General features: G+C 41.4%; 1 protein-coding gene across 1 annotated transcript; it reads left to right on the top strand.

Moving 5' to 3' along the window:
- The first annotated feature begins 1147 nt into the window (after window positions 1-1147).
- Window positions 1148-1927, top strand: LOC106393182. Its single transcript, XM_013833914.2, has one exon. It carries the CDS (start codon window positions 1148-1150, stop codon window positions 1925-1927), a length of 780 nt encoding a protein of 259 aa, XP_013689368.1.
- The last annotated feature ends 17470 nt before the right edge of the window (window positions 1928-19397 follow it).

Raw genomic sequence — 19397 nt, 5'->3', positions numbered from 1 at the left:
TGGAAATGATATTAGGTGCAGGGCCACTATTCAGGTGTTGGAGATTATAATATCTATAGATGCCTAATTGTTGCATGCATGATATGTTAGGACTCAACCGCTTAACTCAGTGATCAGCTGTCGCATGTTTCACTGGTTAACAAGCTAGATCTCGTGTCTCAACGGTTAGTATGTTGACAACGAAAGAGTGTCGATCGATTGTCCTATTGGGACGTCGACCGATACACCTTTGCCTACGTCGACCGATAGTCAGTTGAGGACATCGATCGGCGGGTTCTAGCCAGGCCTATGCGCGAGTATGATATGCCCTATTAAGATATTGAATTAGCGGTTAGCCCTCTCTAGCAGTCCTAATATGATAGATAGATGTCAGGATGGGATAATAAAGGTGCTTGAGTATGCAATCCTATGATCAAGTTCTAGTTAGCAAGCCTAAAACAAACAATGAATATAAATCTATCATAAATATCACAACAAGGCAGATCTATAGTTTGGGGCTAATCCCACAAACCTATCTGAACCCTGGATCTAATAAGTGAACTACTCAGACATAGCAAAGCAATTCATAACAATGAAGAAATAGAAATTCATAGTATAGATGAAAAAAAAATGAAAACAAGGAGTTCCAATCATAAGTGATCTTCTCTCCAAAACTATCTCTTCTCTCTCAAAGTAAAACTGTAACAAAAAGCTCTCCCTTGCCGTCAAAACACTTAGGCAGTATATAATCTACTAGGTTAAAAACTCGTCAGAGCATTTTCGTAATTTGGCTTGGCTTTGGGTTTTAAGTCCGCTGGATCCAAAATGTCGCGTGTCCAATGTCTCGACATCGATCGATGGTACTTGTGTACATCGATCGATATTAATCTTCATATGTCGAGGCATCTCTTTGTGTCGATCGACAGCACTGGATGCGCATCGATCGATTGTTCTTCCTCTCGTCGACCTCTACATGGTCAGCTCGGGTGAAATGTCCTTTAAGCTCCAAAATGCTCCAAAGTCATAGCTTTACTTCGAAATGCACCTGAACCTGAAAACATACCTAGAAGAGTAGAAAACATAGATATATATATATATATATATATAGTAAAAAACTTATATACCATGGATGAAAACGGGTCAAATCCAAAGTATATCAGGGAGACTCATGGATATCACGGGTGATGTGGGTACGTATTACCTTGGAATTGCGAGAACCGCTCAAGTTAGTGAAGCAGTTCTGGGTCAGCAATGGAACATCAGGGGTCACAGGAGTGGGCATAACCATGCTCATCATGCCCATATCCAGAATGAAAGGGTACCACTTGATGAACATGGTAGAGACGTGGTGCTTTGGAAGCATGCGGAGAACACATATAAACCACACTTCTCTTCTAGTAAAACCTGGGATCAAGTATGGGTGAAGAATGATAAGGTGGTCTGGAGCAAGAGTTTATGGTTTCCACAGGGCGTTCCTAGATACTCTTTTATTGTATGGCTGGCAATAAAGGATCGACTATCAACTGGAGTGCGTATGAGGGCTTGGGGCATACAGCAAGGTTGCTTGATGTGTGGAGAAAGGGATGAGTCGAGGGACCAAATCATTTTTGCTTGTCCCTTTACTTTCACTATTTGGAACAGACTTGCAGGCCGGCTGTGTGGGAGAAGGATCAATCCTGACTGGAGTCTTACTTTGCAATTTGTTACCAGAAACACTCTTAGCAGCTTGGACAAGATACTAGTTCAAATGGTGTTTCAGACATGCATCTATTACATGTGGAAGGAGAGGAACGATCGGAGACATCAGAAAGGTTATCACAGTACAGAGCAAGCTATCCGAATCATCGACAAGGCCATACGGAACCGAATCAGTTCTCTACGATACAAACCAGACCATAAGTTAGCTGGGTTGATGCAGCGTTGGTTTGAGGTTTTTGATTACACATAGGTCTTTACGAACATTTTCTTTGTATAGCTCATAGCTTATAGTTTTATCTCCCATTGTAAATGCCTATTCTTTTACTTGATCAATAAATTCTACATTTCATCAGAAAAAAAAACCCCATAATTTTAAGTTGACTTCTTCAGAAGTCTACAAAATATAATTTTGAATTCTTTGTCTTATGTATTTTCATAATTTTATCTTATTTTGATGGTATACTCATCCTTGGCTTTCATCTGTCCCTCCCAATAGGATTTGGATCTACAGATTTTAGATGTGTCTTTTCTGTTTATACTTAATGTTAGATTCAAAAGCTTTTGTTTGCTTTGATAATATTTTAGTTCAAAATATTTTTTTTACAGTTTGTTTAAGATTTAAAGTTATTTTCACATTTGTTTAAAATGTACATATTTTAAAAATATGAAAATGATTCATATAATAAAATTTTGATGAGTCTACTTAAAAGTTAAGGCATAAATGTGATTTTTTGAAAATGAAGTATACTAAACCATAAATTTTAAGCAGACTTCAAATGAAATTTACAAAATGTGATTTTAAATCTCATATCTTTTTTATAAATTTAATATTTTATTAACATAATTTTATTGTTTTGCAGATCTTATTTGTTGACATCATTAGAAGACTTCATTAGTAGACTTCACTTGAGCCATCAAGATTATGAATAATCAAATAAAATCTAGAAGAATTTTATAAAATTCCTTTGTAATAAACTATCATCATAAAGTATTTGTTTTTAAATTAATATTTTGATGCATAATCCTTAAACCTAATATTCATTTTAGTTGTGTTTCAATTGTATGATATTATTATTTTTTGTTAGCTATCAAAATGATCACAACATACTTTAATCAACCAAAATATGAATCCACCATGATTGTAATACACAAATATATCAAACTCACTTTTATGTGTGTGTATGTGTATGTGACGAAATGATGAAGGTGAAATAAAATTAAAATTAGAAAGTATTTAATATTCCATAACTTTAAATAAAAATATAATTAAAAATAATTACCAAATCAAAAATATTTGGGACTATTATTGTTTTTGCTGATTGGCCAATGTTAATATATAAACCAATTAAGTATTAAGGCACACAATATAAAACATGTCATATTAATACCAAATTAGTATTCATGAATAGTGAATGTGGAATAATATATTTGAAAAGAAATAACATGAATGACCAAAATTGCTTTTTTTTTCAAGTTATTTCTGTAAATTTTATAATAACATATAGAAAATATGTATAGTGGAAACAAAATAAAATGCAAACAAAAAGTATAATGATTTTTGTTTCCAAACAGACAACTAAAAGTTTTCAAGCTACTGGTACGCCTTATCAATGCCCGCAGGAATGGCCTGCTCTTGGTCCAGTACTTGACAAAATTGATTTTTTGTGCTCAGAGTTCTGTTCTACCTCTATTATTTTTATTCGCCGTTCTGATAACGTCCGTGCGGACTGTCTCTCCAAGGCAGGACGATGACAAGCCTCAAACTTATGTTTCCTCGGGGTTAAGGCTCCGTCATGGCTAGCTCATGAAGCTTGCGTGTTTTAACCTTTAGCCATTTAATAAAGTTTATTTTGATGCCAAAAAAAAACTAAAACATCAGAATTAATCAAGAAAAGTCATTTATGTAAACGCTAAGAAACAAATCAATCAAATTATGCTTTGAATTTGGCTGAACGGGGTTTGGTGACTAACCCAAGTAGCCGGTTTTGCTTCTTCGCCGGTTTTGGCAGTTTAATTCAAATTTGAGTTTTAGTTCAATCCAGACTTGATTTGATAAACGGTTCATGGTTGAACCAGCCTGTCCGGTTTTCAAAACATTCGTAAATGCATTTTAAAAAGAAAGAGAAAAGATTAGATATTTTTTCTCTCTCTTTGACGGCGATGAAAAGAGCGATATAGGGTTTGGATGGTTTCACGAAGATGGGATCCGGGCATTGGAGCAGGAGTGTAATACCCCGTCTTAAAAAAACCCCTAATTTCGGTTTTATGGAATTTCTCGGGGAAGCCGAAAGCTCGGGAAATTTTTATTCTCAAGGTTAAGGTTAGTCTGGAGTCTATTAAAAATTCTCAGCTCATCAGATGGGGAGCGGAAAAATATTCGGGATTGATCGCCGGACGAAAATTCACCAGAAGAGCCGAAATCGCGCAAATCGACCAAGAAGCTTGAGGTGGCTTGATCTAAGGGATCAGGACGTAGTGTCAACCATTTAACCTGCTGAGTGTCAACACAAGAAGGGGGTGTAGACATGCATGAAGAAGTTCCATGCAGCTTGACACACAGAAGCACGAGGTGTCGCAATACCTGCAATCTGCGCATGCAAACCGACGTGCAGAGGCTCGTGTGTCGCGATGCATGAACACCAGACATGCTGAAGGGCAAGTGGACGTGGAAATGTCTTCTGGCATGGCTAGAGAGCATGCAGAAGGGCATGTGGACACCCATGTGTCGCCACGCATGCGACCGGATGCATGTAGGACGACACACAAGCGATCGGTGGCTCATTCTTACTGGCCGGCAACTTCTATATATACCCAGTTACCCTGGTTCACTTTTACTCATTCAGACACACCGAGTACAAAGAAAAACGTGTCTAGAGAGAGAGAGAGAGAGAGAGAGAGAGAGAGGAAAAAAAGCGAGGTGCTTTAGAAGTATAGACATTTCTGAAAACCGATAAACAGTCGGGAAGTTCCGAAAGACGGCCATAAGTGAAAGAATGTTCTTTTCGTGTTCTGATCAGTCCAGACCAGTTCATTCAAGACATTGAGGTTGGGTTTTGGGATTTAACATCACGGTACCAAGACGAAGATTTGGAGGGGATAAAAGGGTTTGGTAAACTTTCGGAATCAGAAAGTCAATCCACATCGGTTAATCACTGTGCGTCATAGTTAATTGTTTGTTAACGAATATTTAATGCAGGTTCCTGACATCAGAGACGGTTTCCGAGCTAGGATAGTCGGACCGGTCTAGGTGTCAGTTTGTGGATCCGAGGCTTGAGACGATGTCTGAGCTAAGTGGATAGCAAGACTAGTCTAAGCACCTGGATTATTGTGATTGTGTGATTATTATATGTTGTTATAGTGTGTACGTCGTGTTGCTACTGTTGTGTGAGAACCTCTTGGTGGTTCTAGTAGTAGTTTGCAGGTCATTGCTTCCTCAAATGGTACCACTAAGCCGGTCGTGGTCCAGAATGTGGTGGGCTCGGTTGAACTTGGCTTGATCACCAAGGCCGAGTGTCACACGTGGATGGGACAGCCCTCGGCGAGTCTGATAGAGGACCGGGGCACGGCGATTCTGATTGAGGACCGTGACCGGGAGATTTCCAAGCGTCTACGCCTGTGTGGTGTAATAGTGAAGGGATTTTTGGTGTAATAACCCTCACAAGCATATATAATTTTGGTCGAGAAAAATCCCGCTCGACCAGTTTGGAGTTGGTTCGACCAGAATTAAAAATAAAAATCGACCCGGTGAATTATTCTTGATGGGACTGTCTCGAGGCCAAAGTACCTACTCTTAATAGTTCTGACCGAGTGTTAGTTATTATGGTCGAGTTTTATCTAAGCTGGACAAGAACCGATGGACGAGAAACATTTTATCGAAAACTGGTCTTGAATACTTTCAGCTGCTTGCGAGTCATGTGCATGTCATGTGCTGCCTGGCTGCTTGCTTCCTTCCTGACCTGCACACCTGCACATGTGACTCGCACCTTCCAGCTTGCTTGCTACATTAAAGTCATGTGAGTTTGCACACCTGCTTGAAGTTTCTTCATGGAAAGGAAATGACATTACTTCATGGGAAGGAAAGTGTGATTCAGCTCACCACATGTCTTATACTGATCTGAAACTTTTGTCCTTTCTTGCTGACTCTTCTCCTGCTGTTTCCCATGTCATTTATTACCTTGTCCTCTTACTGGTCAAGCTCATTCATCTCAGAAACAAGAAAGAAAAAATCAGAGAGAAAGTGAGAAAGAAAGAGAGAAAAATCTGTGAGGAAAATACATGAAAAATTCAGAAAAAAATAAGAGAAGAGAAGTGAGCTTGGACGACCCTTTCTCACCCTCTTCTGACTTTAATCAGTGAGTATTGGTGTGGTTAAGAGCTGAATATTTGGTGTCCTGAAGTTGAGAATCACCCAAGTTCTTTAGCCTTGGATTTTATCAGTAAGAACATATGGGTTTGATGAGTCAGTTTTGCTTGAGCTTCAGTTCTTGTTAGGTAACCAAAACGATTTGGTCTGTTTCTGATCTTGAACCTATCATGGGTATCTTGTCCTGATCAGGTTAGATGTGTGTTCAGATTGAAGTTTACACAACCAAGTTCATCTTAAAGCTTGAGGAAATCGGTAAGCCATAGCTACTACTTCAGAGAAGTTTTGTTTGAAACAAGTGGAATGATTTGTTAAGCTTCCTGTACAGATTAGTTTTTAAACATGTGTGTGGATTGATCTTGGTTCAGTTATGCCCCTTAGATATTTTTTTTAAAGGCTTAGCTGAACTGAATTATCCTTCAACCGAACTGAACTGCTTTGAACTAAGCTGATTAGAGTTTCTGTTGGAATCAACCTGACTGATCTTGTATCCGCACATTCTAAATCAGGAGTGAAATGGAGTGTTATTAGTTGAGCTCGAGTCTAGTCTTCCCTAGCCAATCTCATCGAATCAAAGGTGAGTCTAGATAGATGATTGATGAGTAGTGAATGAATATTTCTTGATTGAACGTACTAATTGTAGATGATTGATAGGCTTTGTCTCCTGATCAATATTGAATTGGTAAGGTGTTTACTTAGTGTAAACACTTATTAAATATTTATGAATGATCATAGAGGTTTATTCCAAACCTTAGTACTTGTTCTCAAGTACTAATACATTTGTATAGTATTAATTATAATTAAGTATGGAAGTATTAGTCCCGCACTCCAACATATATTAATAATATCTCAAGCAATCAACTTCATTTGTATGCAGTGGAAATATATTCCATATCTGGATATTTATATATAAATAATATTCTTACATCATTGTGAATCTAATCATATACCTCACTTCCTATTCTCGTCTCTCATATCATTCATATAATCATATTTATATATATATACCAGATCCGAGAAACCACAAAGGCTAAACGAGTCTAGCGAGTTAGCATCACTATCATCGCCATCAGATATTCAAAAATTGAACATCGTTGCATGCAGTTACACGGCCTCCAAAGTGCGACCCCATCATCGTGTCTTCGTGACCTTGTTCCATATCGCAAGACCAATTCACGGTAATCATCATTCATACGGGAATATTTTGGAAGACATGTCTCACTGAGTAAACTAGTTACTCATGACTCATTTGTGATGCAGGTAACCAATAGGTGGGAGACCTAACTCTAGGACGGGAAGGAACATCATTAGCCAGCGGTAGTTTTATTATCCTTGCAAAGTCATTTTGATATTTCTTATGTATAAGATTTGTTGACCCAAAACCTCGAGGTTAATTTATAACAAATTTTGTAAGATGATTTTGAATGATATATAAATAATGTTTTTTTAAAGTACGGGTTCCTTATGATATTAGTCCTTGTCCGGACGAACTAACTATCAGGTATTGCTTTCTCGGGTTGAAAAGCCTAGAGTGGTATCCGATAGGAGCGTTGGTGTTCTTTGATTGTTGGTCTAAGGCGATCGGAAGTATTCTGAGAACCTCAGATCGACCATCGAGGAACATCGACCATGTCATTTCTGGTCATCTACGATCGGGGGTGTCACAAAGGTGGTATCAGAGCATGGTTATACGATGCTAGAATGGGACTTGTTTCAAATGTTTTTCGAGCCAAAATGAGTCACAAGGATAACTAGGATATGCTGGCTGGTTCCTTCATTTTAGAATAGATAGTCATGGGTAGTTACCTAACCTGATCTTTCATAGCAGAAGCACCAAGACAAGCTTGAACGGGTGAACCGTACTTATCGATGCTGCTATCATCATGCTCGAGTTTTCTACCCTCATGGCCGGGTTCACTACCGTCCTTTTAGGAGTCATTAACGTCATGTCTTCCTGCCGTTCTTTTGATTTCTAGTGGGGGATGCCAATTCTTTAGAGAGATATATGGGACAGAGTTGATACATTGAATATATTTCCGGACTTGTGTGTTATGAATATCAAGCTTATGCTGAGACGTACAAGCACCAGAGCTGTACAAGCCAAATTGTTCTGTATTTGTTTCAAGCTTAGGATTGGACGAAGAGATGGTTTGATTGTATTACAAGATGATGGAAGCACCGGAAGCATTATGTTTGCAATGAGACATCATGAAGCTTATGATGCAAAGAAGAAGAAGTTGGGACCACAAGATACTGAAGAAGGACTAAACCGTTCGAAGTATACTTTGGCTTGAGGCAGATTTGGGATCCAACACTCAGAGCTGAATATTGACGTGGCCGTTGTTAAGAAATAACAAGAAGGATTTGGCAGCAAGCTATTTGGAGATGAACGCTATGAGTTGTTGGTCGAGAGTCAAGAATTACTGCAGGAGTTGAGATCGGGTTGGACAGATTTCAAGAGTTCAAGAAGTAGTATTTTCTACACAAGGTATGGGACCAATTGAAGATTCAGTTTACGGAGTTGGTACAATGAGATGTTTTCACCAGGTGGTTCAGGTCGAGTTAATCATATACAACAATTTCAGCATCGAGATACGTGGTCGAGTGAATTGGATTCATCGATTATGGTTTGGAGAATAAGCCAAAGATCATACGGAATATATTTGGAAACTTAGCCAAGAATTTTGGAGTAGATAAAAGACCATGGAGTTTCAAAGCTTCGAGGAGATGTTAGAGTATGACGTGAATGTTAAAGAAGCTATTATTTCTGAAGAAGTTAACCAAGTCATGCAAACCGTTTATTTTCCAACCGCTGCAGATCAAAGGTCAGTTTCAAGCAGTGAGTTAAATAAGTCGTTGGGGATGATTTTGGTTGTACATTTCATCAGATCCAAATTGAGGACCTTGAGCCATTATGGTTGTGACTAGCAAGGACAGAATGGTCGTGATTGTCAAAGTGTGAGAAATCCTGGAACGTTTACATCATTCACACTTTGGTGGTTCTTGTGAAGAGTTAGGATTTTAGGTTACCCTTCCTCATGAAGTTACCCGATCTATGTTACCTATACCTAGGATAAAACTTGTTGAACTTGTTCGCTTTTCCTTACCGTTAGTCCACATCCAAGTGTTAGGCTATTTGGGTAGAGCCGACACTTTATAGTTGCCTGGACCGTCAAAACCTCTGAAAGGTCCAATCACAGGTTTACTTCTTATCACATTGTGTGTTGTGTGCTTTTTAAAATTTTATGAATGATTAAAATTAAAAAACAAATGTGAATTGTGATCAAGGTGTCGTAAGAGACCTTGCCTATGGATGGAATTTTCCGTCCATATTGTGTTTGATTCGGGAACCACACGTAGTTGTAGTTTCCGAGTAGTGTCATAGTTGTAAGTAGGATTCACTTTAGTGAATTGAAGTACCCGTTCTTATTCTTGGAAGTACTGGCTGCCAGTTAAAATTTGTGGTATGCCTTTCCCCATTCCATAGTACTTCCGTTAGAGCGGTGTGTTTCTATCTAGAATGAGATTGGCTATCTATTTACCGAGATCAATTAGGATATTAAGGAAAGAAGTCTTTTGAAGAGGACCAGTTATTGTTGGCCTACAATGGTATACTACTAAGTGTTCGAGTATCACTCAAATCAGTCTGGCGTGTTGAAGAACTTTTGGGAAAAGGTGAAGAAGTGTACTCTAGTAACTTGATCGTTTAAAAAGTAAAAGATGAAAAGGAGCAGAGTAGAAGACAGTCTGATAATCAGGGAAGATGAAGATGTGGTTAAGGCATTGAAAGGATGGTCGACATCTAAACAATAGTGTTTTATGGGATCAGTCCAAGCAATTTTGTGTCTTTGATAGCTGCCTTGAGAGTGGAAGATTTGCTTAAGGATGGAGAAGCGTATTTGGTAACAATATCTGCTAGTGAAGGGCCCACTAGCAATGGAGTTGAAATTATGGATATTGCGGTTGTACAAGAGTTCGAGGATGTGTTTGCAGCGTTGAAAGAGTTACCTCCACCTCGGAGTAACCCTTTCACAATTAGCTTGGAACCTGAAGCGAAGCCGATAGCAAAGGCTCCCTACCGCATAGCACCTGCGGAGAAAGGTTTCATAAGACCTAGCTCTTCACCATGGGGAGATCCGGTCTTATTTGTCAAGAAGAAGGATGGTAGCATGCGACTTTGCATTGATTATCGAGGAATCAACAATATCACCATCAAAGATAAGTATCCTCTTCCGAGGATAGACGAGTTGTTGGATCAGCTAAGGGGAGAAAGTTGGTTTTCGAAGATTGTTGGGGTCGAAATCGGTCACGACGAAATCAATGTCTGAAAGTCCGTAAAAATCAGCATGAACATTTTTACGAAAAGTAATCTTCGTAAAGATATCTTTATGAAGAGCCTTGCGGTAAAATCTTGTTCAAATCTCAATCGAACCACTAAATACGATTGTCCGAAGGCAACGGACATGTATCCAAATCGGCCGCGGACAAGCTCGAGTATGGCAATCGGACCGCAGACAAGCCAAGCTCGATCGATACGCGGCGACCAAGCATGCACACAGCTCGGTCGCAACGTAGCGACCGAGCATCCGTCCCGCTCGGTCGATACGTAGCAACCGAGCGTCCGTCCCGCTCGGTCGCTACGTAGCGACCGAGCTCGAGCCAAAGCTCGGTCGCTACGTAGTGATCGAGCTCTTCCGAAACGTCGATACGACACCAGTCCATGCATTCTCGTCTATCCTTTGATGCTATCTCCCGAAGACCGTAGTGAACTCAGTTCATGTTTTCCGCCATTCTAAATCATCAATCAAAGTTTGCGGTAAAAACCGCGGAAAGTCTGTTCTTTATCGAAAGAAGTCGCAATAAACGTTTCGAGTCAGAATACGGCCTAAAGGGACCTAAGACACGACTCGAGGCCCATCTTACGATTTCTTAACCAAAAACCTGTAAATTGTAGGACGGTTTACGCTTGGTTCGCAAGAGAAGATAAATGTCAAGTTTCCGCGGATAAATACGGAATTTTGAAGATAATTACGAAGATCGGAAAAATGGAATATCTCCATTTTTATGCTATGACGGCTTAAGGGCAGAAGAGTAAAAGCATAAACCGACCTTGGAGCGAGTACATAAAGAGTCCTAGGCGAGAGGCATGGGGGGAGGACTTTTTAGACTCGGAATTCTCTGCGCTTAGAAACTTTAGGCTTTATTCTCGACAAGTTCGGTTTCTATGTCTGGCACTCAATGACTAGACGAACTCGCCCAGGCAGTTCGATCTCTTGTCCAGCTCTATCAATTGAACTACGTTCGGCTTGATCCTCGAAAGGGGTACGTAGGCAGCCTTTAACAAGGTTCAGTCCCAAATCAATCAAAAACCTTTTTTGTATCTTTTTCGTCTTTTGTTATCGAGCTGCGACTCAACTAGATTTGAGCTATTGGGCTGCTAGAACTAAGTAACTCGCTGACAGCCTTTGCGGCCAAAGCTTTTATGATCTATTGTAATGATCGCAACGCTCTCACGCGGAATCGAAATAAGATCTACTGTTTTCTCTAAACTTGTTTGTTATCTTTTCATGATTCCCGCATATATTTGGTCACTTGTCGTTGGCTCTCGCAGAGATCCGTGACCTCTGGGAAATTAGGGTTATCCTAGTTTCCCAATTTAAACGGAAATTGACAGTGCGAATTTCGGTTCCCACAGTTTGGCGCTAGAAGGAGGGGGGGTTACGGATTACTCTTACTCATGGCCACAAAACGCTTGATCGAAACGATGTCTGGATATATCAAAGACAAACTCGCAGCACTGACTGCTCCTATGGTTAACGCTTACGCAAATGCCGTATTGTTCAATAAAATTGAAAACTTAGTCGCGACCTTCCGCCACAGGAAGAGCACTAAAACAAGCTCTCGATTTCTCCCTGTAAACACGAAGGAAAACGATAAATCTTATCAAAACCCGTAAGTTTGGATCATTACCAAACAAAAAGAAATCTCCACGCAAAAGGGTTTTACCAAAACAAGTTTTTCGAAAACATTTCGGAAGCGTAAAGCTCGTTCTCCCAAAAACCGCTGAAAAACCCCTAGGTTAATCGCGAAAATGGAAAGGCAACAAATCGATTACACAGCTTGGTCGCTACGTAGCGCCCGAGCATACACACTGCTCGGTCGCTACGTAGCGACCGAGCACGCACACGCTCGGTCGCTACGTAGCGACCAAGCACACACACTGCTCGGTCGCTACGCACACGCTCGGTCGCTACGTAGCGACCGAGCACGCACACTGCTCGGTCGCTACGTAGCGACCAAGCACGCACACGCTGCTCGGTCGCTCGTAGCGACCGAGCACGCACACGCTGCTCGGTCGCTCGTAGCGACCGAGCACGCACACGCTGCTCGGTCGCTCGTAGCGACCGAGCATGCACACTGCTCGGTCGCTACGTAGCGACCGAGCACGCACACTGCTCGGTCGCTGAGTAGCGACCGAGCACGCACACGGCTCGGTCACTACGTAGCGACCGAGGTCAAGCAACCTCTCCACTCGCTACGTAGCGACCTGTAAGGCCTAAGAAAGGTCCTCCGTGGGGTTCTCTTTTGAATCCTCATCGAAACGCTTTTCGTTTCGTCTCAATCGGAGTTTCCGTTGAGATTTTACGACGAAAACAAGTAGGACTCTTCTTGGCTCGCTTCCACTCGCTACGTAGCGACCTGTCAGACCTTCACTCGTTATGTAGCGACCGGTAAGGCCTCAGAAAGGTCCTCCTTTGGGTTCTCTTTTGAATCCTTATCGAAACGCTTTTCGTTTCGTCTCAATCAGAGTTTCCGTTGAGATTTTACGACGAAAACAAGTAGGACTCTTCTTGGCTCGCTTCCACTCGCTACACAGCGACCTGTTGTTGGGGTCAAAAGCGGTCACTACGGAATTATCACCCGAAAACCCTTGGGAATCACATTTCCGAAAGAGATAGTAAAAAGAAAGATATAATTTTCGTAAAAAATAACCAATACGAAGTTTTTACGAAGAAGTATCTTTGAAGATTCAAAGCAAACGAACCAAGCTCGGTCGTTGCGTAACTACCACACATACACGCTGTCCGGTCGCTACGTAGCAACCAAGTCCGAGCCGATGCCGGTCTCTACGTAGCGACCGAACATCCGACCCGCTCGGTCTCTACGTAGCAACCGAGCTTTAGCCAAAGCTCGGCCGCTACGTAGCGACCGAGCTCGGCTAAGCTCAATCGCTACGTAGCGACCAAGCGCTTGTCCCGCTCGGTCGCTACGTCCCGCTCGGTTGCTACGTCCCGCTCGGTCGCCACGTAGCGACCGAGCTCGACCCGAAGCTCGGTCGCTACGTAGCGACCGAGCGCTCGTCCCGCTCGGTCGCTACGTAGCGACCGGGCTCGAGCCAAAGTTCGGTCGTTGCGTAGCGACCGGGCTCTTCCGAACATCGATACGACACCAGTCCATGCATTCTCGTCAAACCTTCAAATGCTATCTCCCGAAGACCATAGCAAGCTCAGTCCATGTTTTCCGCTATTCTAAATCATCGATCAAACTTCGCGGAATAGAAACCACGGAAAGTTCGTTCTTTATCGAAAGAAATCGTAGTAAGCGCTTCGAGTCGGGAGACGGCCCAAAAGGGCCTAAAACACGACTCGAGGCCCATCCTACGATTTCTTAACCCAAAGCCCGTAAACCACAGCACGGTTTATGCTTGGTCCACAAGGAAGGATAAATGTCAAGTTTCCGCGGATAAATACGGAAGTTTTGAAGATAATTGTGAAGATCGGGAAAAATGGAATATCTCCATTTTTATGCTATGACGGCTTAAGGGCATAAGAGTAAAAGCGTAAACCGACCTTGGAGCTAGTATATAAGGAGTCCTAGGCGAGGAGCATAGGGAGAGAACTTTTTCAGAGCAAACTTAGCACTTAGAGCAATTTAGGTATTTTTCCGTTTTTGTTATTTCGAGCTGCGACTCAATTAGGTTTAGCCGTCTTAGGGTTGCTAGAACTAGGAATCTCGCCGACAAGTCTCGAGCCCAGGCTTATACCTTGTTGTAAACGCTCATACGCAAATTCGGAATAAGATCTTCTTTGTTCTCTTTTTCGATTTCTTATACTTTATCGTTGTTTTTCTCGTGTTCTGATTGCTTGACGTGTGGTAATTAGCAGATATCCGGGTCCTCTGGGAAATTAGGGTTTTCCTAGTTTTCTTATTTAAACGGAAATCGACAGTGCGAATTTCGGTTCCCACACCTGTCAGACCTTCACTCGCTACGTAGCGACCGGTAAGGCCTCAGAAAGGTCCTACTTTGGGTTTTCTTTTGAATCCTCATCGAAACACTTTTTGTTTCGTCTCAATCGGAGTTTCCGTTGAGATTTTACGATGAACACAAGTAGGACTCTTCTTGACTTGCTTCCACTCGCTACATAGTGACCTGTCAGACCCCCAGCTCGCTACATTGCAACCTGTGAGGCCTCAAAAAGCTCCTTCTTTGTGTTCTCTTTTGAATCCCGATCGAAACACTTTTCGTTTCGTCTCAATCGGAGTTTCCGTCGAGATTTTACGACAAAAACATGTAAAACTCGTCTAAAATCCTTCGCTTACCCTTACCTCCAGCTTTGTGTTCTCCTTCAAATCTCGATCGAAATGTCTCTTGTTTCGGTCGGAGTTACCATTGAAACTTTACGGCCAAAAAAAGCCGCAAAGACTTGTTTTCTCGCATGGATTCCGATTAAACGTATAAAACGGCAACGGTTAACTTAACACCTTAGCCGCCTCAACTATACGATTACGTTGAACCTTTTTACAAAAATTGACGTCGTATCTAAGGAGAAGATAACAGTCAAGTTCGGAAGATAAATGTCACGTTTCAAAGGATAAACACCAATATCGGAAATGGCGAACATACACGAGAAGAGGAAAGGGAAATGAGCAAGCAAAACTGAGAAGAGACAAAACTGCATCTTCGAGAGAACTAAGGTATTTCCGACTTGAAATTTTTGAAATCAGACTTGGAATTTTGGTAGGAAATTACTTTGAGGCTGCCATAGAACTTTATGGAACGTAAAACCTAGGCAGATAGTCTAGCGAACTAAGTCTTAAGCGATTTTTCCTGTCTCGATATATTGTTCCATAATTGTTCATCCAGATCATGCAAACCGATCTAAACTCTCCGAAAGTCAAAAAACGATCGCCACGCATATCAAGCTTGCTTCCTAAAGAGAGAAAAAGTTAGAGACATGAACGTCGTCTTAAAACCGATTCGTTTCTGGCAATTTTCTCGGAACCGACATATTCCAAGTCGTCAACGTGGAAACAACCAAATCACAGTCCAAGCGTCGTCTATAAATCGTCCTGAATTATCGATCATTCCTGAAAAAAGCTAGTCACGGAAAAGCATCGAAAACATTTGCGACGAAGAAAACTCGAGAATAAATGTAGCATCGTGCACATTAAAAGGAGCACTTTCCTCCCGATGTTTAGCTAGATCCACCTCTGGTTGACCAATTCGTTCAAGAAACGAATGTGTCATGAGAATCCTCTCAAAAAAAACCTATGAAAAACGTTCTGCGACTAGATCGTATTGAAAAAAACTTCGGTAACACTCCATGAGTAACTCCAAGCAACTTTCACCTAAGATCAAAATCACAGCAGGAACGTTTCTCGTAAAACCCGCAGAAACAACGCTACTTTGACATATGTATACATATCACTGATTTACGACCTTCGTAAAACCGGTTATATGATATGATAAATTATCGTATAGCCCACAGTCGGAAATCATATGATAAATTCTTTGTAACAAAACTAAGTCCTAACAACCAAACGGTTAACGGAAAATCTAAACTTTTTTGAAAATTGACCAAGTGCAATACGCTCCACAATTCACTTTAAGCCCGCAACGTTTTACCCATAATACGCAGCATGTAAGGAAAAAATTCGTAACAAAGCTTCTAGAGCTATACGAAACATCCTAAAAAATGCACGAAATAGATCTCAAAAAACATTATGAAGGAAAACGCTTCTTCCGTTGGATAAATTTACGCGACACCTCAATCCTAATTCCTCGATCGCAAATCAAATTATTAGAATCGCAAAGACTCAAAATGGTAGTTTTTACCGTTAAGTTTGTTGCTGATCACAACAAACTCTTCACATCCTAAACAGACTTAGCCATCTCGTAGAGATAACTTTCGTACATCCGACACAAGGATAATAGTGCTATAAAAGAAACCCAAAATTTTTGGTCAGCACTTCCAGGAGGCTTAAAAATTGTCCTTGGAGAGATGCTCGGTTCAACCATACAAGTCGTATAAGCCGAGAACCTATCGCGGACTTTAAATCGGTATGGAATCAGGATGAAACTGAAACGGGATACGTAACTCGAATTAGTCATCACACCCTCTAAAACCAGGAGTAAACCTAGGTCTTGCCCTAAACCCAGCGCACTGGTCTCTAACATCTCTAGGCATAGTATCAAACACCCTGATACGAGATCCCAAAATTTGTCTCTTTGCCAATATTCGAGAATCTTCAGAAATCCTGCAAGTTTACGCACTGCGGAAAACTCTCGAAACAGATTACGAATATAGCAGTTCACACAGAGTTAGATTACGAGATGACAACTCGTAGTCTTCCTTCTACACCCATACAAAAGGCCATCGGCAGCAACACTCCTGATAACCGCTACATAAAAACTAGACCGTAAAGGTCTCGCTGAAAAACTAGTCATAAGAACCTTAACTCCAAGACGAACTACGAAAGGCTTGATCCCTTCAACAAGGGTACGTAGGCAGCCGTCATAAGGCGCAGCCCCAATCTTATCGCGTTCTACTTTTAGAAGAGCGAGAAGACCACTTTTGACTGACCTTTTCAACCATTAATTCTGCCTAACTCACCTTACTTGCCTAACTTGCCAAGCCACTCGCTAGAACCTCACGCTAGAAGCTCATGGTTCTAACGAGCTGGGGAGCTAATTGTTGGGGTCGAAATCGGTCAAGACGAAATCAATGTCTGAAAGTCCGTAAAAATCAGGATGAACATTTTTATGAAAAGTAATCCTCGTAAAGATATCTTTACGAAGAGCCTTGCGGTAAAATCTTGTTCAAATCTCAATCGAACCACTAAATACGATTGTCCGAAGGCACCGGATATGTATCCAAATCGGCTGTGGACAAGCTCGAGTATGGCAATCGGACCGCAGACAAGCCAAGCTCGATCGATACGCGGTGACCAAGCATGCACACAGCTCGGTCGCTGCGTAGCGACCGAGTCCGAGCCTAGCTCGGTCGCTACGTAGCGACCGTAGCGACCGAGCTTGAGCCAAAGCTCGGTCGCTACGTATTGATCGAGCTCTTCTGAAACGTCGATACGACACCAGTCCATGCATTCTCGTCTATCCTTCGATGCTATCTCCCGAAGACCGTAGTGAACTCAGTTCATGTTTTCCGCCATTCTAAATCATCGATCAAACTTTGCGGTAAAAACCGCGGACAGTCCGTTCTTTATCGAATGAAGTCGCAATAAACGTTTCAAGTCGGAATACGGCCTAAAGGGACCTAAGACACGACTTGAGGCCCATCTTATGATTTCTTAACCAAAAGCCCGTAAACTGTAGGACGGTTTACGCTTGGTTCGCAAGGGAAGATAAATGTCAAGTTTCCGCGGATAAATACGGAATTTTGAAGATAATTACAAAGATCGGAAAAAATGGAATATCTCCATTTTTATGCTATGACGGCTTAAGGGCAGAAGAGTAAAAGCGTAAACCGACCTTGGAGCGGGTATATAAAGAGTCCTAGGCGAGAGGCATGGGGGGAGGACTTTTTAGACTCGGAATTCTCTGCACTTTGAAACTTTAGGTTTTATTCTCGACGAGTTCGGTTTCTATGTCTGACACTCAATTACTAGACGAACTCGCCCAGGCAGTTCGATCTCTTGTCCAGCTCTATCAATTGAACTACGTTCGGCTTGATCCTCGAAAGGGATATGTAGGCAGCCTTTAACAAGGTTCTGTCCCAAATCAATCAAAAACCTTTTCTGTATCTTTTTCGTCTTTTTTTATCGAGCTGCGACTCAACTAGGTTTGAGCTATTGGACCGCTAAAAATAAGTAACTCGCTGACAGCCTTTGCGGTCAAAGATTTTATGATCTATTGTAATGATCGCAACGCTCTCACGCGGAATCGAAATAAGATCTACTGTTTTCTCTAAACTTGTTTGTTATCTTTTCATGATTCCCGCATATATTTGGTCACTTGTCGTTGGCTCTCGCAGAGATCCGGGACCTCTGGGAAATTAGGGTTTTCCTAGTTTCCCAATTTAAACAGAAATCGACAGTGCGAATTTCAGTTCCCACAAAGATCGACATGGCGTCGGGCTATCATCAGATTCGAATTTCAGAAGGTGATGTCATGAAGACTGTGTTTAGAACTCGTTATGGACAATACGAGTTCGTAGTAATGCCTTTTGGCCTTACTAACGCACCGGCGGCCTTCATGAGATTGATGAATGAAGTCTTCCATGATTATCTCGACAAGTTCGTGATAATCTTCATCGATGACATTTTAATATATTCCAAGCCAGAGGTAGAGCACAAAGCACACTTGAAGCTAGTGTTGGAATGGTTAAGAAACCAGAAGTTGTATGCCAAGTTCATGGACCCTATGTAATATTTCGGGCTTGTGAACTTCATTTTTTATATATATGAAATAAAGTATGTTTTATATTCGTGACGGGTTGAATCTGATATTAGGTTAGTCCAACCTAACACAACTCTATGATTCGGTACGGGTTGCAAAGCCTCAGGCCGAAGATTAGAGGAAACGAGTTTTGAATGGATATTCTAGGTTACAGAATTATGTTTTGTGACTTGGAAAGTCTATTCTAAACCCGTTGTGACACTTTCGGACTTGGCAGAGGAAGGTCGTTAGGGTATGTTCTTGTTTGATTGTTGCCCGACTGACTGACCGATGTCTAAAACGGTTCGGGGGTGTTACAAGGAGGTTGGGTCGATTCGATCTGGCAAGATCATAACCTTGATACTTGGTATCAAGGCTTTTACGCGGCTCGATTGAGGTTCTATTTGGGTATCAAAAAGGGGATCTGCGGAAGCTTATGGAAAGCGAAGATCTGGTTTGAATGGCAACGAGTTATTTTCTTCATCAAGACGAAATCACCAACCGATTCAGGTTGTAGATTGGATTATGATTCTTTGATTTCATTTTTTTTATCGAATAGTGATTGTTTTCAATAATCACCGCTTGGGATCCAATAGGGGATGGGGTTTGTGGTTGTTTTGGGAAATGAAATTGGACAGTATCAATTTACAGCGATACGAGGGGGGAGATGAATATCTTTTG

This window comes from Brassica napus, chromosome A3 (assembly GCF_020379485.1).
Source record: "Brassica napus cultivar Da-Ae chromosome A3, Da-Ae, whole genome shotgun sequence".
NCBI classification, from domain to species: domain Eukaryota; kingdom Viridiplantae; phylum Streptophyta; class Magnoliopsida; order Brassicales; family Brassicaceae; genus Brassica; species Brassica napus.
This window is presented reverse-complemented; position numbering and strand designations above follow the sequence as displayed.